Source organism: Catharus ustulatus, chromosome 8, assembly GCF_009819885.2.
Source record: "Catharus ustulatus isolate bCatUst1 chromosome 8, bCatUst1.pri.v2, whole genome shotgun sequence".
Classification (NCBI taxonomy): Eukaryota; Metazoa; Chordata; class Aves; order Passeriformes; family Turdidae; genus Catharus; species Catharus ustulatus.
Genome location: NC_046228.1, coordinates 15,427,783 through 15,447,425, shown reverse-complemented (window position 1 = coordinate 15,447,425; position 19,643 = coordinate 15,427,783). Strand labels below are relative to the sequence as shown.

Below are 19,643 nucleotides of genomic sequence, written 5' to 3'. Positions count from 1 at the left end.
TTGATGTCAGGTAAAGTCATGAATGCTTTATCACAGGCACCTGATGAAGGAAGTGCTTTCCTGTAGCACCTGTTTCACAGCTGATAATTTCTGCTCCATGCAGGTGGTAATGAATTGTGTATTTTTAATTTTATCAATGTTTTCATCTCTTAGAATTTCATGTTCAGATCTGTGGGAACTGTTTCTAAGTTGGTTTAGAGTTTCAGTGCTTCCTAGTTGCTTTTTTAAAAATAGCTATAATGTTGAACCAGATAAACTGATTAATCTGTCAGAATTTGAAATGTATTCTAAAAATTGCCTATATTTTAAGAAATTTCTGTTGCAATAAACATTTTTTTTAAATGTTCTTAAATTTAAAATGTTCTTAAGTTTAAATGTTCTGCAATTAATGTTAGATGGCTTTATTTTAATGTGCCAAGAAATATCAATGCAGCTACTGGAATTTGATGGCTCAGACACAGATAAACTTATCAAATGGGCTAAAGCAGTTGAGTTTGATCCCAAATATCCTAAGTATTAATGTATGAGGGTATTCATATATTATGGAATTGATTATGGTAATGTTTAGCAGATTTTGATAGTGCATCTTGACATGTATTTTTAGAAGAAAATGCATATTGTCTGTACTGCATTAGGAGATTTATCTACAGGGTAATTGTAGATACTTTTAATATTTTTCATGCAAGTTCTTTGGCGTCAAGATTACAAATAACAAGGACCAAGTTAAGGCTTGTTATGTTTTTAAAAAGTTTAATAGATAAAAGCAAAGCATGGGAACAAACGGAAGTAGTTATCACAGTTATTTAAAACCCCAGGGCAGAACTGTAGCCTGAGATTAGGTCTCATACCAGAATAGCCAAAGGGAGGAAGCTCTATCTTCTGCTGCAGTTGCACAGAGGTCACTTCTGTGCCTGGGATAAAGGTCCTGTCCTCTCCAGGACACGCAGATGTCCTGTGAACGCTCGGTGGCTCTGGGATGTTCTGAACTCACTGGGTTTATTGCATGAGCTCAGATTAACCCTGGAGAGCTCAGGCTGCAATTCTGAAGTCTGAGGGCTGTGCTGGATTTATGTGTGTCCTGTGCAGCTCACCTGCTTGTGCTCCACGTGTCTGAGGCATCTTGTGACTAACAGGTTATTATCAGTAATATCTGATAATCCAGCAAAAAGAGAAAAAACAAATGAAAGCATTTTGTAAGAAACATCTTTAATTTGCTATACTACTTCTTAGAAAAGGACATCTAAAATTTTTTGTAATGCAGAAAAATATGTATATACTATTCAAAGTACACATATATTTCTACTTTTCAAACGTTCACTTCAGTAAAAAAGTATGAATTTGTTTACAACTAAAAGACATTGCAATTAGACCTGATGAATAATTTTGGCTCAGATAAGCCGTGTACTAGCATGTGCTTATGCTACTGGTGCTAGTCAGAAAGATGTATCAGAAATCTTGAAGAAGTTTCTGTAAAGTCTGTAAAGGATAATTAAGAAAAAAAGTTATTTTGAAATTGAGGCAATTTGTAAAACCTTCCAGCCTTGCCCTTAACATTCTTTCACAGTGTGCAGGATCCAGGGAACAAACCATTCCAAAACACTTTTGAACAGCTGCAAGAAGAATTTAACTTTGTTACTGAAGAAGATATTAAAAAGTGTAAATGCTTCCAGCTGTTGCAGTAGTAAAACTTTTGTTTATAGGGAGATACAACATTCAGTATTTCAGGAATTTGGTGTTTCAGATACAGTCTTTGTTTTAAACTTTGATAAGTTGTGTTACATTTAATCTCTGGCCTTTTTTTATATTTTCTAAATCCATCTTTCCTGTTCTTTTATGTTTATATAGATGAGAATTTTATTCATTATCAACCTAAATGCGAAGTTGGATCAATCTGTACTTTCAACACATTTGGATTAACTGTGATTAAAACCATATTAGATATATTAGTTAACAGTAAAAATTATGTGATAAAAATCCAGTAAGAATTTTATTATAGCTTGCAAAATTTCACTATAGATGTTAGTTACATATCTAGATGCTATGGTCCTTTGAACAAAATTAACAAATTTTCTCTCAAGTGTTCACAAAGTGAAGCTCTGAGTAACAACTTAAAAATGTCTTTAAAAACAAACACTTTGATTAGATACTGCATCTAGCATGCTGATTTTTGTAGACTGCAATACTTCACATTCTTGATCAATGGGATTGTATTTTCTGTGAAACTTTGTGAACCCTCACAATGAGCTGCCACAATTTATCATGAGATGGAGCTTTGAGGCAGAGCAAGAATCAGCAAACACAGTGGCACTACAGCAATATGGATATTATTCCTTTTAAATGTTTCTGGTTTGGGAAAAAAAATCTGGGTTCTCCAAAGTGTGAACTCTTCCGCTACATTTAGAAGTTTCCAAAGGAGCCTGACATCCTGTGAAATACTTTTGCAGTAGAAAACTCTGGAAATTTTTTTTTCAAAAAGCCGACTGGTATGAACTTCTGTCTTTTCCTTCATTAAAAAGTCATAGCTTCTCTTTCAGTTAGTTGTTTCAAAAATTGGATATCATGAGGAAATATCTATCACACCCCTAGAAGAGTTGTCCTAATATTTAGATATCACAATGCTGTATTTCTGTCATATAGATCCAGTTTAAATTAATCAAGAGTCAGCTTCCTGGACTCTTTTGTGCTGTGCCCATATCTGCTAGTTCAGGATCCTGTGCTAGATTTGTTCTTCTTGTGCAGAGGCTGATAGGCTCTTGGTGGCACTCTGTGTTTATGAAGTTAAACTGTCTTTCTTTACTCTGTCTCTGGAATGCAAGGTTTTTTTGTAAATGTTTCTTGCTTTCCTGTTCATTGAATTAATAAATTAGGATTTTTTTTGTAATAAATATTTTCATAGTGCTCGCTTTTTATGGCAAGATTAGTTATGAAATTAATGGGGTTTAAACTCTTTCATGCAAAGGATGGGTGTATTCTGGGAGTTATTAGTTTTTGAGGTCCTTTTTATGGAGATTTTTTATAGTTTCCTGCCTATGTTTATGCTTTTCTTCATAGTTCCAGATACGGCCAGAAAAAATGGTGTGGGTTCCAAATCATACAGAGAATATAAATGGAAATAAAAACTGTGATGATTGATATAAACAACTGACACATAGACTGATAGTTTGAGGTATCTACTATTTCAATTCTCAAACCCTCTGTAGCATGGTGACCTTGAAAAAAAATCCCTGCCTGACTAATTATGCAGTTGTTATCTTTATAGATAATATAAAATTATTTTGTATCTTTCTTGTAAACATATATATCCACATGAGTGCTGCCTGTCAGTGGCAGCCATGCACAGGGCTATTAACCACATGCTTATTTGAAGAGGTTTAGATTTAAAAATTCTGCTCATTCCAAAGAAATTGATAATTGCATGAGCAGATGTCAGAAGCAGCTGAGCCATTTATTCATCTATAGAATATCTTATGAGTAAACTACCAGGTAAAAAGGGAGTTGGAAGGTATCAGTAGGTGGCAGAAAAACACTAGGATTGTAGTTTTACCTGTGTATCCAGAACCTGATATCTCTGCCTTTATACTATTTTAAAGTTTTCATCTTTTTCTGTGCTGAGCTCCAGACCCCTTTACAAGACTTCTGTTTCCATGTTTTCAATTATGACAACCATTTCCTATAGTGCTATGTTGCTGTTCTCCAGATAGTTCAAATCTGTCATCAGAGGGAACTTTCCAGATGCTTTGATGTGAAGCAGACACCTACTCTTTCCATGAGAAGGGAAGTTTGAGGGATGGTGAAATGACAAAGTGTTCACAACACTGAGGGCCCTTCAGCTGATACCTAAGATGCTCTAGGGTAGTGCAACTATAATTTGGAATAGTTATTTTTCTCTTCTGTGGGTTTTTTTTTTGTTTTTGGCTAGGTGTAATTTTTTTTGGCTAGGTGTAATTTTTTAAATCAGTTTGAAAAGGTGAACTCTGAGCTTAGGACTCTTGAGTCTTTGATCTGCACAGCATCATTTTGGATTCAGCAGTGCTTACTTCAAAGTACAATAATATATGAAAATCGTGTCTGACTTCTGTGGGCTTTGGAAATTATATGACTGCATCAACTCTATGCTCCATCTTGAGTTAAGAAAACTGGCTAAATCCAAGCTAGCATGTGAGGAACCATTTCTGGTGTCTATACCAGCAGCACTGGTGTTTCTTGTTCAATCTGCCAACAAATAGTTTTAGCTTTGTGTTCACAGTTATATCATCTTTGCTTTTGATAGGATGTATTTAAGTTTCACATTGGCCATTCATGTGAGAAAGAACTGGCTTGGATCAGCTATCATTCTGTTCTCAGCTCCTCTGGAGCAAATGAGTAATGCAAAATTAAATATATTTCTGTGATATTTGCAAAACTCTGTAGAAGCTTTTGTTGTTGTAAAAGTAAGGCAATAAGGTTTTCAGAGTGATGACATTCTACAGTGTCTCACTGTACATGTTATAACAAACAGCTCCAGTGGGTATTATTGTTTGTGAGAGCTCTTGTGTCTCTCTATGTCTTGGAGCTGATATGAAGACAGCTCCCCACTTTTGTAGCATGATTCCAAGAAAGGGTTTTCCCAAAGCATTTTTAGGAAGCACTTCTTTGTCCGATTTGTGACTACAATGAAAGGTGCTGGTATGTTTCTCTCATGGTGAGGAGAGCACAGTGCCCTCAAGGAGAAACTGAAATGAAGTTTGTCTGAGCAACACAAAGAATTCCAAGAAGAATAGAAAGTTCAGTCACAATATTTGGATTCTATTCTATTCAAGCTCCACACTCCGTGTTCAACCATAGCTGATGACTATCTTGAGCATATGCACAGTAGGAGGTTTGGAAGAAAAAATTGAATTAAGGGGTATTTAGAATATGGCTGTTTGCAATAAAATGTTTAATAGGCTGTTTTAGAGTCCTTTTTTTGAAATAAATTTTAAATAACTTTTAACTTTTTTCAGTTTGAATAGGGACATGGAAATGAATTGCAGAATACTAGATGTCTTAACATGATAGGATAGAACCATAGAATCATGTAGTTGGAAAAGACTGCCAAGTCCATTTAATTTTACAAGTTCCTTAGACTGTCAGTGTTTAAGTGCATTATTCCAAGATATCTATTCTACTTCTCTGAGACTAGAAGACGGTTTCCCAAGATAATTTGTCACAGGACATGTCCTCCTGGGAAAAGTTCACTACTGTTCTTCTTGTCAGGTGTTGGTGTACTTTTACAGAACTTAGCAAGTCAAATCCTTTGAGGAAGATACAAATAATATTTTTTTCATTTATTTAAAGTGATATATTATGACTCAAATGGATTTAATACCTTAACAACATCTCTTATACTGTATTAAAATGATTTTATATAATACAGACCTGTTAGCAAAAATACATTCATTGTAGTGGATTGCCCATGATTATACCACAAGTTTTACTTGGATACACCTTGAATTAGACATTTATTTCCTAATGCCTTGGAGCACACAATATTATTTACCTACCTAATTTTCCTCTGTAGTCAGGCTTTGAAGTTACAAATCAAAGTAATTTGTCTATTCTAGTTTATAGGATACTAAAATAAATAGTTCTTCAAAGAGCATGTATTTCTAAAAGAAATGTAAAGCACAATTTCCAAGTAGAATAAATAATAACTTGTGGTTTAACAATGGAGGAAAAAGACTTCTAGTAATGAACTGTATTAAATGTGCTGAATGTGCCACAAGAGCTACTGAATGTTACTCCAAACTTAAGTTATTTTAGTATCCAGTAAAAAAAACAGAATTTGTGAATTTCACAGGTTCACCAAACATTCTGAGTTGAAAGGGACGCACAAGGATCATCAAGTCCCACTCTTTGACTGACAATTTAATACTGTAATTAGCAACTTGCTAATAGTGGCTGTGGAACCAGTAAAATGTAATTTTTATAGTAATTCCTAAAGATATTTTTTAAAGAATGTGTGCTTTTCGGAATGGCTGATTTAGAAGTAAGTCTTTAATTCAAGAAATGTTTGCACATCTTTACTTCTGTGCCTAGGAAAGCATACAGCATATGCAGTCTCAGCAGAACTGAACATACACATCCATTATACCAAAAAATTGTATTGCAAAGTAACTGTATCAAGTCTAAGAAAGTCCTCTGCTTTCTGCATTTAATCAGATTAACTGAGTGGAAGGTGCAAGAAATCCCATCATAGACACTATTGACTAATTTGCATTAAGAGATATTTCTTCCTTACCTCCATTAGTATTTGGCTTAAATCCTGAATGATTTCATTAGCTATGTAAGGGCTTAATCTCTTGAAAATCCTTCTAAGCTCTTGCCCTCATTGAAACCTGTGATAATTTGTTCTTGTTAATTTTGATTTAAATATATAGCCTTTCAGTTCTACTTACTGTTCCTTGCATTTCCCCCCCCTTTTTTTTAATAATGGTGAGATGAATAAATATGCCATTTTTTTCCTTTACCTTATTATTTTGCATCCCTCTGATGTTTGGTCTGAGAATCTTCTTTTATACAAAACCATTTTTTCCAGGCTCTCAGTGCAGTCACTGCAATTCTAAGTGAGGTAAAATTAAATACTTATGGAAGCTGATGTCTTTTATCCAGTTTTTTCAACATACAGTGGTATTTGAGACAGCTGTGATTTTTCCTGTAATCATTCTTTTGATATATGAAAGACTTAGATTTATTCAGAGCTGTCCTGTACCTTTTTTCCAAAGGAAAGAGAACAACTTGCAAAAGGTTGCAGAAGAAAGTGCTGTTTAAATCTATTTTATATTACTGCAAGTATGTAAGGAAGCTAAATAGCGTTTTTACTTTCTTTTCTAATGGAAGTACACATAATTTCTGTTATCCAATTTTATTGATATAGGAGGGAAAATGGCATTAGTACTACCTCTAGAAAAATTATTTTTGAATCTGGGGCTGTATTGCAAGAGGATTTGTTATAAGCAGTTTGATACTTTTATATCATCTCCAGAACACTGAATGCTTTGTGAATGGGGAGAATTTAAGAATGTGGAGATAGGATGGTTTCCTGTTAAAAAAAAAACAACCCAAAACAAGGCATGTACTAACATCAAGTATAAACAGGAATATATACACAGGGGTGGCTTATGGAAACAAACAAAACAAGCAATTTTTTCCAAGAGAAAGGGGCAATGAAAGTGATTCCAAGCTAGTTTTGTGTTCACAGTCTGGTTGATGGAGGGGGCTGATGGCCTCTTGTAGGTGCAGTGCTGCATGCTTGCTACCTTTTTAGCAACTAGTTCTCTCAAGTCTTAGGATACTTTACAAGAAATTCACAAAAGAGACACAACCACCTCCATGTTGTGGGCGGATCCCTTTAGGGCACATAACCTAAACCCAGGTATTGAAGTCTAAAAGGGACTCTCTTACTAGAGAACCTGTTGCCCAGCAGGGGCCTTATCCAATTTTCACATTTGTGTTTTGGAAGTGTGGCCACATGCCCACTCCTTCATCTGTCAGTGCAGATAGTCTTCAAGGTATTCATAACCTCTGCTAAAAGGGAATAGAATATCCAAGTCCTTGGAGATTGTCCTTATTGCACCACAGCAACCAGGAGCTAAGATAAGATATAAGCACTGAGGTGGGAAGCAAGGTCAGAAGCGTAGAACTGCTCTCCAAAAAACAGGCATTTTCCCTGGAAACCCAGGCTCTGTGGTGTTTCTGAAGAATTTCTCCTCCTCTGGAGATCTGCAGTGGTGCTGGCTGGAGTGTCATCCACCCTCCTGCAAAATCTGTCCATCCAAGCATACAGCAGCACTTAGCAAAGCTTTGCTGCTGTTAATGTTCTTAAACAAAATAGAGAACTCTTCTCTAAGTACCATAGTTGATAGTGGGTGGAGAGGATAAAGCAGAACACCATTTGGCAAAATCTTTCATGACATCGTGTTACCAACAGGCAGATTGACAATTTGTCCTCTTCTGCATGGAGGCTCACTGATAAATCCATAGGTCAAACTGAAGGGAGGGCAAGTGTTAATGTGCTCAATCTGGTGAGCTCAGGTATTGAAACATCCATAGTGTAACTGTGCATACAATAATTTTCAATTACTTCTATTAAACTTTATGTTTTAATTTTCTAAAAGTTTCCAAGTAATGCTTTACATATATTTTTTGTTTTCTTAAATATGATAAAGAGATCTAGATACCTGAAGGTTCATAGAAAAAGGTATTTAAGGAGAAAATTATTCAGTTACACATTGTTTGGGTTTTTTTCCAATGTTCAGTAGCAAATGTTTTCCTCTGTCAGAATGCATGCCTTGTTTATAGAAATTTCTTACATTACATTTAATTCCAGGAAAGAGCAAACAATCTAATGTAAGCTTCACAACTACTTGTGCCCTAACTTCTAAAATACCACTGAGATGGAGACTAAAAATAACAGTGTGTATTTTGTTATTGCTGCTTTACTTGGTGTTTTGAAAAATTGCTGTTGACAGCCTTTTAATACAGGATGACCAACTGGGCACTTGCACTCACTCAGATAAGGCCTTATCTGCTCACAAGACTCCTGTTCCTGTGAACATTCAGAATGTGGAGTTAATGAATTATTGAAAGAAGATGCTGCATTACTTCCTGGCTTATAGATATTTTAACTACAGTAGTACAGTTGCAAGAAAGTTTGTATTTCTGGTAATGTGTCAGTCATTAAAATGTTAACTTAAAATTTTATATTTTAAGCTAAATTTACAATGCTGGAAGACCATAAATATCCTCACATTTAAAGTAAATAATGAACCTGGGTCGTGGGAAGCAGAGATAAGGCTTTTCTTGTTATGTACAAACACAAAAATAGCTTTGGACTTGCAATTTTAAATCTGGAGCTGAGACTTCTACTGAAAAGTATTTGGCAGTCCTTATAGTTGGTAGGAGATGCATAAGAATCATAGGTAGTTCTTATTTTGTAGTTGTGGTGAAAAAAAAATAAAACCTTGAGTTTTTAAGGCCACAGTGTAGACAGACTTGACTTTTGCTGCCGTAAGAGTGAGGACAAAATTTTCCAGATCAAAGCATCCCTGTAGTATGCATGCTCTCGTTACACTAGAGCATTGCCCTTGCTCCTTACAGGGATGGAGTACAGTTTGCTCTCCCTCCGGCCCTAGGTCCTCCATAAAGGTTTTCACTATCAGTGGTCTTTTCCTAAATGGATGGGTGAAAGAGCTAAGAGGCCTCGCAATTTCATTTTCTAACTTCAAAATAAATTTTAAGCAATCTTATTAAATTTTGTGACTCAGGCCATTATCACAGCCTTGCTGCAAGCATAAAATATGTAGTTTTAGGAGGAAACAATTTCTTCTAGTAAGCAGCAGTTATCAGAAGTTCAAAACAATCAAAAATATTTGTGCTTGAATGCACCATGTGATTCTATTCTGCCTGCAGCATGACTGAGCCTTCACAGCTATTGTAACACAAGTGCTTGTAGCTCTTGACAAGGGGCTATTCCCACATCTCCTAAATTATTTCTAGTATTAGAAATCTCAGAGTGCCAGTATTAATGGTTGCTGTTATGTATGAGAACAAAATGAATTCAGCCACTGGCTCTTGAACTACTCAACTTCTTTTGTTCTTTATTTCTTTGTTACAGCTGTGTACTAGATTAATTGTTGAAGTGTACAATATTTAGCATATGCTGTGGCTGCAATTAGTTTTAAAGCCCCTTCCTGTGTGATTTCCTTCCTATTTTTTTTTCAATTGTGAAGTCTGAGTGTTCCTGAAGCTTATGATATATCACAGAAAACAAGGGGGGAGGGAGAAAAAGAAGTCTCTATAGCTTCAGCCCATACACAAGCCAAGACAGTTCACATAAATTAAAAAAACGTAATACAAAGCATAATAGACACCAGAGCCTTCTTACTCAAAACTAGTTTTATTTTAAAAAATAAGTTGAATGCATAGCACTCACAAAGATTCCATTGTTTTGGACATTTTGCATTTAGAAGCACCATTCTTATTTATGCTATAAAAAACACATTTTGGTTCTAATAGTAAGAACAGTGTATTTCTAATGTACACTGATAAAGCCCTTTTAAATAATATAGATTGAAACTGTTCAGTGTACATTTTCTCTGTAGTCATGATGCAGCTGTAGTGTCAGAAAAAAAACTCAGACTAAGTAATAAATTAAAAACAAACAGTATGTAGGGGATCTTTTTACAATTGACCTAATGTCTTAAAATAGTCAAATAAAAAATACCCTATTAAATGTAAATCTGTGGTATTAACTAACTGAATAAGCCCCCCACCCATTATAATTCCAGTGTTAAGTATTAGTTAAATTTTTATATATCAAATGCCTATGGGATAAATTTGCTAATACCCCCAAAAAGAAGAGCCTATACTGCTGTGTCACAAAAAAAGATGACAAGTTAGCCGATTTAAAGATCTTACAGAAAAAAACTGCTACAGGCATCTGCTGTTATTTCAAGTCATGGTCTATTACAAGACTGTACATTCATAGCATCAGAGGTAGTTAGAGCACTGAGGACTTGGATACAGCATTGCAACAAAATGAAACCAGCAGAAAGAAGTCCATTTCCCTCTAACATGGGTAACAGTGCTGAGTAAAAAGCATGGCATCTTATGAGGTGGAAAGTCTCTACTTAACACTACCCTCAGACACAGGGAAATATTAATTAACACATGAAGAAAAGAGAGGGGAAAAAACCAAACCAACTTGCATTTTAATAAGGAATTGACCACACTATGCCTATTTCAAAGTTGATCCTCTAGGATAAAAGGGAGAGGGTCATCTTTTCCATTCACCCTCCTATTCTTCTTGACTTGCACACTATGCTACAAAAGCCCACAACAAAAATTGGGATTTAAAAGACAAAAGAAACAGGATTTCTTCTCCTCAACAATAAATAGGTTTTTGTAGCATGTTCTAATTTAGCCCCAGAAAGAATGAACACAGCTGTCCTCCCTCCATTCTGAACATTACGGTGATAAAGCCTTCATCTTGATATTGATAATGTAATTGCCCCTGCTTTCAAAACAGTTTCTGTAAGAGTCACAATAATTCAGTGTCATTTGTTGGTACGCAATTTTAAGTGCTGCCACTAAGACAGGGGAGAAGATGATAGAAGAACAAATGAAACTGCCAAAAAAGCCTTAAGCCCATATACTATAAAGGTACTTTAAAGTAGTAAGAATACTGTCATTCATACCACTTCTACCACAGGAGAAAGTCTAATATCTTCTTGTAGTTAAAAAACAAAACCAAAAACAAACAAACAACCCCCAAACAAAACAAACAAACCACCCCCCTAAAAAACTCCAACAAACACACAAAGAATCCCAAAAACCATCTCCATTAATATCTCTACCATAATTTTCATCCAAGAGGTGGATGAGTGAAGCTTTCTACCCTCAGACTATCCACTCCACAGGAGATAATGTAATTCCATAAAGTTATGTAATTAGCACCTTGTGATGAAGCAGTTCACCCTGCAAAGTATTTTTGATCCACCCACTTGGGAAGAGCAAATCTCTATATCTTCTTCTGGAACTCCCAAATAGTAGAAGAAAAAGTTGCCCCTTTATTACCTGAGAATTTCCCTCCACTGTAAGCTGACAGAACTGGATTTCTGTCAGTATTTAACTGTACTATTTCTGTAGGGATGATACTGTCAGTACAACTGGAGGATGCTTTCTGTTGGTTAATAATGTTTGTGTGTGTGTATACAGAGGAATCACAGCCACTGTAGTAGTTCTGGTACAGTACAAGTTCAGCTGAAACTTTCTCTTTTCTTCAGTTATCACATTGCTGGGCAGTAGTTCACATCTGCATTCTGTGAACACTAAGATATCCCTTTGGTACTCTGCATAGATACCCTGAAGAAAAGCCACTCCATTTGCTATAGTCTCTTCCCTCTCTGCCTTCCTTCCCCGAGTTATACCCCATTAGCGTACAAACCAGCAGCACAGAGTAACGAGTAGAAAAGTCCCTGAGTTAGTATGAAAGAGTTACTTTAAACACAAAAAAGATAAGGAGGATAAAAGAGGCAAAAATATATTGTCTGTCTTGTAAGGTACAAAACTTAAAAAACTAGCCAAAATACCAGTTAATTCACGTGCGTTAGCCTAAAGCAAATAACCAACACAAGTGGTGAAAAAGGGGCAAGAATATGGAGTTAGCCACATGAGATTTGTTTCTTCCTGTGATCTCCATGCACCTGTAGAAGTCTGGCATTCAGTGGATTCTTAAGTTTTAGTAAGTATAAAGTAAGTGTTAATACTGTACGGTGGGATGACAAATATCTTCAAAATAATACTGCATATCTCCTTCATTAAAAGATAAGTCCGTAGTTAGTCCACAGCTGTTCTTCTTTTGAGTAGTATTTCATAGACACACATTAGAAGCAGAATATTCTGAGTGTCAGAGTGCATTATCCCCAAGCATAGAGATTCTTTTTTCAGAGGATGGTCCGTGTGCTAACTTTTTGCAGGCTGTTATTTGAGCTGTGGTACCAGTTGCCAATCCAGTTGGTTTTTTTCCTGGGAAGACACCTTTTTTTATTCAATTTTTTGCCCTCTAACATTTTTGAGGATTAACAAAAAAACGAAACAATTTTCCACACAACTCTCCACCCCAAACAAACAAGCACAAAACCGTTTTGTACTTATCACCTCTCAAAGCAGGGAGTAATACAGGAATATCGTCCATTCACTTGATACGTCCGGTTGTAGGAGACACTTATACATGGCTTCACTTCCAGCGGCACAGCCAGCGACATGGCAGCGCCGCTCTGGACGTGGCCTCGAGCCTGAGCACTGGTCTGTAAGGCAGCAGGGCAAGTCTGGAGAGGGTAAGAGGCCGTGTGAGCGGATGATAATATCTGCTGGCAGCTTTGCTGCTGGGATGCTGGGTGGTGGTACTGTAATGAAGACTGATGAGCCTGCAGATACTGTGGTACGTGCTGCTGAGCATTGGCCTGCTGGGCACTTGGGGCTGGGGGCTGAAACACAGCGTGTTGGGCAGACTGGGTCTGTTGTCCTTTCTGCTTGTTTGCTTCCTTCACATCGTTATCGTGTGCACTAAAAAAAATTGAAAAGACAAAATGCATCAAAATAGATGCACTCCAAAAATAGTGCAAATATCTGACAACTTCCAAAGCTAAAAAAAATTTTTAAAAAATAGTTTTAGCTACCCTTTATAATCACCTAAGGTTTCAAAATCTGGTTAGGGTACAGTCTCTCTTTTCACCATTTCACTTCAATGTATAGCAATAAACACAGATAAAAGCCAAGTACAATACATGTAACAAAGCAGGATCTGGAATTACAGTGCAATAAAGTTTGCTATTGTACTTTATTAGCCCGATAAATTGCCAGATTACCAGAACCTGAACTTGCTGCTTCTACCTCATTTAAATTAAAAAGAGCATAAGGTTTCTAAAGACAAGATACCAAAATGTCATATCTACATTACAGTACTTGAAATCACAAACATATTCATACTGGATCCTGTTCTGGAGAGCAAAAACACTTTTTTCCCCCTTCCTCTCACTTTTTTGCTAGCCTATCCAGCACAGCTCATCTGAATTCAGTTTTGACTTACAACTGTCTGAAATGTATCTAGACACACTCTTTCTCAAGTCTATGCTGAGGTTAAGCAGATGCCACCCACACAATTCATTCTTTTTGATGGTGCCCTCCCTCTGTTCCAAAGCAATACTGAAAATACTTCTGCCACAGAACATGAGTGCTTTAGGTATTACTCCTTTCATTATACACAAGTGAAGCCAAGAGAGGCCATCAAGGGTGATAATGGCACATTTCTAAGGCTAATGTGGTTCTTCCAGATACAGCTATGCTTCTACTGATCACAACTATGTTAGACTTGGGCAAGAGCAAATTTCTGTAGAGGGAAAGCAGATTGTGTAACATGCCTTCCCCAGGAAGGTTAACTTGGCATTCATTGGCATTTTTATCTCTTACCAGCTATAGTGCAAAAACAGATACAGCAAAAATAGACACAAACTCCTGGCCATTTCCTCCCACCAAAGCTGCCATTCAAACGGTCAGCATGTGTGATCCATCATCTCTTTGGAACATGCCTTGAACTTCCAAGGCATACAGTCGTCTCTATAAAAGCTACTATGCCTTTGGTACTCCCCACTATCTCTTTGTTCTCAGACAAGATTAGAGATTGGGAACATGCTATTGAAGATGCTCAAAGCATCCCAGATGTTCAGTGGAAACGCAAGGCAGAAGTTTATTTGTTGAAAAATTAGGAAAGAGATTAGATCTGATAAAGTCTTCTCTTTTGGAAAGAGCAAAATCAGTTATTGCCTAACAACATGTATCTACCAACCTTAGGTGTTCCCTAATACATAAGTACTTTTAGAACAGAGGAACAGAAATTTATAAAGAAACGTAATTCCACTGTCGGCAGCAAATAAACATAACAGATGCAGGAATGGGCTTTTAAAAAGCTACTGGTGTCAACTCACATTAAGAGTCGCTCAATGCAGGGCACCAGGAAGTCCCAGGAGTAGGCAGTCAGGTGATGCAGCCGCGTGGGCCATGTGGGTGAGAGACGCAAGATAATCCTTGAAGAAGCTACACATGCAGTAGCAACTAAAGAAGGGGCATAATTTAAAAATTCATGATCTAGAAAGAAGGAATGAGAAAAAAAATCATTTAAGTTTGACACTGTCTGTCAAGACAACAAAGAAATCATAATCTGAAATCTGTAACTCACCTTGCAATGATACTTCCAGAAAGTAATCAGCATATTTTGCCATATATAGCTTAGTCTTCTCTAAGCAAACCATTGGCCAGCCATCATGAAGATCAGTCTCATGGACAGCAATAGAAAGATAATAGTCGATGAAATGAGCAGCAGTTGGGAGGCACAAATTCCACTGAAATGTTTCTAGCAACAACAACTCCATATGAAGCAAATTCTGTTTTGTTAGTACCAAATTCATGTTGGTCATACAACCCAAGCTGTTCAACTGTTCAAGTTTGGGAACACTGTCTTCCTTTTCTTCAAATTTGCCTTCAGGTGAACAGAAAGAGGAGGGAAAAAAAAAGGTTCAGCACAAATGAACTATAAAATGGATTGTAGCTAATGTCTTGTTGGTCATATTTCAATTCTCCTATGTCAAACAAGCTCGAGACTTTCCTACAGATGCAAAGCTCAAATGGACTATGTCATTAGAGACAAAAACGGGTACGCACTAAAATAAGCTGAATTTCAGCAGATAATGTCAAACACTGTGTAGGATACTGTGCAGTGCCATGTTTCCTGTTGGTTTTCCCATGCTGGCACACAGAAGCCAGCTGCCAAGAGCAGAATATTAGGACATCACCAACATTGCATATGCAGCTTTTGTCACCAAATTATTGTATAAAGTGTCCCCATCATCAATGAAATACCACTTTGATGTGACTTGGCAAACCACAAGAGCATTTGGCTTTAATCACCCTCCCACCCCCACACACCCTTCTTGCATCTAAAACTCATTAGATCATGGCTAGAGCTCCAGCCAACCTGGCTGCTTTTAATGCCTGCTATGGTAGGTACAGTTTTACATTTGAGATCTGGCAAACAAGTGCATCTGAAACCCCCCTCTGCCACATACACTGTTGCAACCTTCCCTGGACTTTTAAAGTGTCAGGCCTGTATGTTTTTAGCCTAAAGCAAAATTGTGTATGTAGAAAAGCCATTAATAAGAGAAACAAGTGTCACATTTCCACACAGTTTGCCATATGGTTGTGCTATTTCAATTTCATTGCAAATTCTTTCCATCTTACACTCTCTATTCAATACTACATGATAGGTTGTAAACGCACATTCTTTGAGTTTTGCATGACTGAACATACGTGAACATTTACTTTTTTCAGCAGTGGAGGTACTTGTATAGGACTTAATCCAATACCAGTGCCAGTCTGCCAGTTTTTGTTCCCCATACGCCAGTAACTACAGAAATAAAACCTTCAGGAGTCATATAATAATTTCTCTTACTACTTCTTTAACCTTATCAGATATATCAGAGTGTCATAACTTATTACACTACTGATTAAACTGCTTGCTTAAGCCACACAGGGCAAAAGTTTAAAACAACATTTTGCTTCTCTCTGAACCAACCCATACACTGGTTCCCCAGAAGAGCAAGTAAACTCCAGACTTTCAAATCTCTACTTGCAGTTTGCCACGAACAATAACAGAAGTTTGTTTAAAACAAAAAAAAAATTCTCTTCAGAACATGAATTTAATTTGAAAATCCGGCATTAGTTCAAAGCCAATCCATTTTCCTAAATGGATTACAGTGGTTTCTGAGGCAACGTTTTCATACTCAGCACGACATCCTTCGCCAAGAGAAGATTACTGGCTGATGGCAACTAGTCAAAGTCTACCCTCAGAAGAATCTGAAATAGCCCTTTTCTGGTTTAACTGCTCTGCTGAATAGCTGCATTGGAGGACATGGGATGCAGTGAAAAGATAAAAACTGTCCAACACCACTGCACTCGTTTTGTAGCCTAGAGCCCTTATTGGAGAAAATGAGAACAGATCCAGAGAAACAGATCAGTAGAAACTGAACCAACAGTTCTGCTGTCAGGACCAGTTTCTCTGAATATTTTTGTTTAAGAAAATGTGCCAGCAGGTTTCCCAGCAAATTGCACCCATATAATTTTCAGGGATATTGAAAAGGGGTTCACAAAGGTTGAAAGAAGGATACATGCCACAAGAATCTAGCTGAGGTCAATATAAACAGTGCTGTTCATGAGTGTTTGTAATTAATTCTGTCTTCAGAGTACTGTGTATTCCCCAATCTATTTTACCTGTACTACATTTTATATGTGACAATACAGGATTTATGTTAGCAGTAGCTTGCTTAAATAACATTGGCATTTACAAAATCTGGAGTAGTCTAGAACTACAAGCACCACCAGCAGAATGCAGTGCATTCATGATTTATTTAGTTTTTTACTTTATTACAGATATGCAAACGTCTCATTTCCAGCACAGGATGTACCTATTTTGAGATACCCCTAGAAAGACGGTCTTTCTGTTCCTACAACACAGGTCTAAAAGTTCACATTAGAATAATTTCTTTACAAATATAAACATCAGTCTTTAATCACAGTTTGTTTTTTCCCACTGTCAGTTTCATCAGGTGCCAACAGAAATCAAAACAAGTCTGAAGAAACGCTCTACCAATTGGGCCAAACTGATATGCACTGCTCGTCCTTTATAACCACTTTGTTTCCACCACTGCTCTATCCCACAAAAACACACCTTGCATTTGGCGGTAGAATCTATTAGTCAAAGTTTGGTGCCACGTACTTACTTGCTAAAAGTAAACAGGAAAGAGCAACCACGTGCAGTTGCTGTGTGGATATGTCATAGCGGTCCATGAAGAGGTCCAGCAGATACACGGCCAGATGTCGCGCAGCCGGACAGAGCCTGAACCTGTTGCTCACAATGGCAATCAGGTCTGCAAAGTATCTTCTCAGGTGTAGCTGGGGAGACTGGCCTTTGTAAGAGGGCAGCTTCAGCTCCTAAATGGACAGCAGCAGGGAATGTTATTAGAACCATAATTTAGTTAAATGGAAGTTTCAAAGAATTTCTCCCTTCTTCCTTCTGTTCCCATCATTTCAGAATTCCTTTTCAGCAAACAAAATCTCTTTGTTGTATTACAGAATAACTAAAAAATACTTTGTTTCTGCACAGCATTAGGAACTTAAAATTTAACAACTTTTATTTAGGCAATCAGACAGAGTGACTTCAGCTTTCACCACATGTGTTGTATTACCTCTGCTGCAAAGGCTGTACAGCAAGGGCATGCAAGTATTCCTCAGCTGCTTCAATGCAAAGTTCAATGGTTTAACTCAACCACTCTCTTGTTACAGCTCAATCTGAGCAACCAGACTTTGTACTTAAGTGTTTGCATGTTCTAGAACTGCCAAATCTCCTGCTGCTAATGCCGCCAGGAGAAGATCCTTAACAGCCAGCTGAACCTTAGGAAAAGGAATGGGGTGTGCACAAACCAATATTCACCTCGTGTATGTTAAAACATTAACCTGATTGATGTTACAATGACAAATGTGCTCAAAGGCAGTTAGCTAAGGTGACATGGTCTCAGATTTGGCGAGAGAACCCCCCCAAAACAAAAGGTCCTAGAAACACCATATTTAGGAAAATCTGTGCCATGATCTATTTTGAATACAAAAATTGGACTGGTAGGGAGAAAAAACCCCTCCAGACTCCTGCTGAGCAGCCAGTACCTCCTCTTGCATGTAGCAGAACAGCAGTGCTGTCCTCTGTCACTATGAGTTAATTTATGAGATAGACTGTGCATCCAACACGCTGTATTCAAGTAGGATTTTGAGTACAATTACGTTTCCAGTGAAAATTAACTTGATTGATTTAACTTAATGACATCAAGTTGGAACGAAGTCACACAAATTTTTCGAAGTTTTAATGTAAATTCAAAGTTTTGAAACGTGCTATTGAAGTAAAATCAAATTCCACAAACAAACTTGCCACCTACTAAGCTTTATAATTCACCTTTCACAGCACTAACTTAGCTTTAGGAAAGGTAACTTTGGTAGCAAATAAATTATCCTGTCCTTTTCTTATTTCCCTCCGTCACTGGAAAAGAGTAAAGCAGACACGACTCCGGGAAAAGTAATCCGCCCATCGAGTATCATTAGGCAACAAAAGCATGTTTTTAGTTGGTTCAATCACTGTAAACTGACTTTCAGCCCTGGTGTCAAGATATGCTTTACGAAAATAGTCCCGAAGTACAAACAACTCGGAGACAGTCGAAGCAACTTCTAAGCAATTGCCTAAACTCTCTATTATTCCTAATGCACCCAGCGTTTCTTTCACTGGGTTTTTTTTTGGTTGGTCGGGTTTTTTGGCTCGAATAACAGAACAGTGCTTTCTGCCGGTTTTAAACCTGGCTCCACGCAAACGTCCCAAGAGCAGCACCGGGCGCACCGTGAGCCCTTCCCTGCCCGGAGAGCAGCGGGAGCACAGCCCGGCCGCTCGGATCAGCTGTCACGGCCGCGGACAGACGGCCCCAGCAGCCACGGAGGGAACACAAGGCAAGTTCCGAGTCCACAAAAGCCAACTCCGCCGAGCCCCGGCGGCCGAGCGGGGCCGCCCCACACGCGCCCTCCGCCCGCTGCCCCCGCAGCGGCTCCGACGGCCGGAGCCTCACAAAGGCGCCGGGGCCGCCCCCAGTCCAGCTGCCCCCAGGGTACCTTGTACCGAAGCGCTTGGTGGATATCGGCCGCCAGCTGTCCTGTCCACCACTGCGCCTCCAGCTCCATCGGCGGCGCGGCGCGGCGCCCGGGCCCGGGCACCGGGGAGGAAGCGGCACTCGCTGAGGGCAGGACGGGCAGCGCCACCCTCGCCCCTTTCTGGCTCGCCCCCGGTTAACCGCGATCAGCTGCCGCGGGGCGTCCCCGGCCCCCCGGCCCAGCTGGCCGCCATGCGGGGCACAAGTGCGGCTCGTTAAGCCGCCCCCTCCCGCCGCGGGGCACGGCCGGGCGAGGGGGTCGCGGAGGTGGCAGTGGCGGCCGCGGAGGTGGCAGTGGCGGCCGCGGGGGAGGCAGCGGGGCGCGGCCCGGGA

At 38.5% G+C, this 19,643-nt stretch overlaps 1 protein-coding gene across 1 annotated transcript; it reads right to left on the bottom strand.

Annotated features, from left to right (window-relative positions):
• Positions 1-9,960: 9,960 nt before the first annotated feature.
• On the bottom strand, positions 9,961-19,413 carry CCNJ (cyclin J). Its single transcript, XM_033066811.1, has 5 exons — positions 19,273-19,413; positions 17,352-17,562; positions 14,756-15,055; positions 14,505-14,664; positions 9,961-13,086 (listed from the first exon to the last, which is right to left on the bottom strand). Exons 1-5 carry the CDS (start codon positions 19,339-19,341, stop codon positions 12,675-12,677), a joined length of 1,152 nt encoding a protein of 383 aa, XP_032922702.1. The 5' UTR covers positions 19,342-19,413; the 3' UTR covers positions 9,961-12,674.
• Positions 19,414-19,643: the final 230 nt, after the last annotated feature.

Bases quoted from the DNA above. Each gene is read 5' to 3' on its own strand.
- CCNJ (XM_033066811.1), bottom strand. From the start codon at position 19,341: ATGGAGCTGGAGGCGCAGTGGTGGACAGGACAGCTGGCGGCCGATATC. The intron at 14,665-14,755 runs GTGAGTTACAGA...CCTTCTTTCTAG, and splicing joins TCTGGAAGTATCATTGCAAG to ATCATGAATTTTTAAATTAT. The intron at 13,087-14,504 runs GTGAGTTGACAC...AATTTTTTTTAG, and splicing joins TGCATTGAGCGACTCTTAAT to TGCACACGATAACGATGTGA.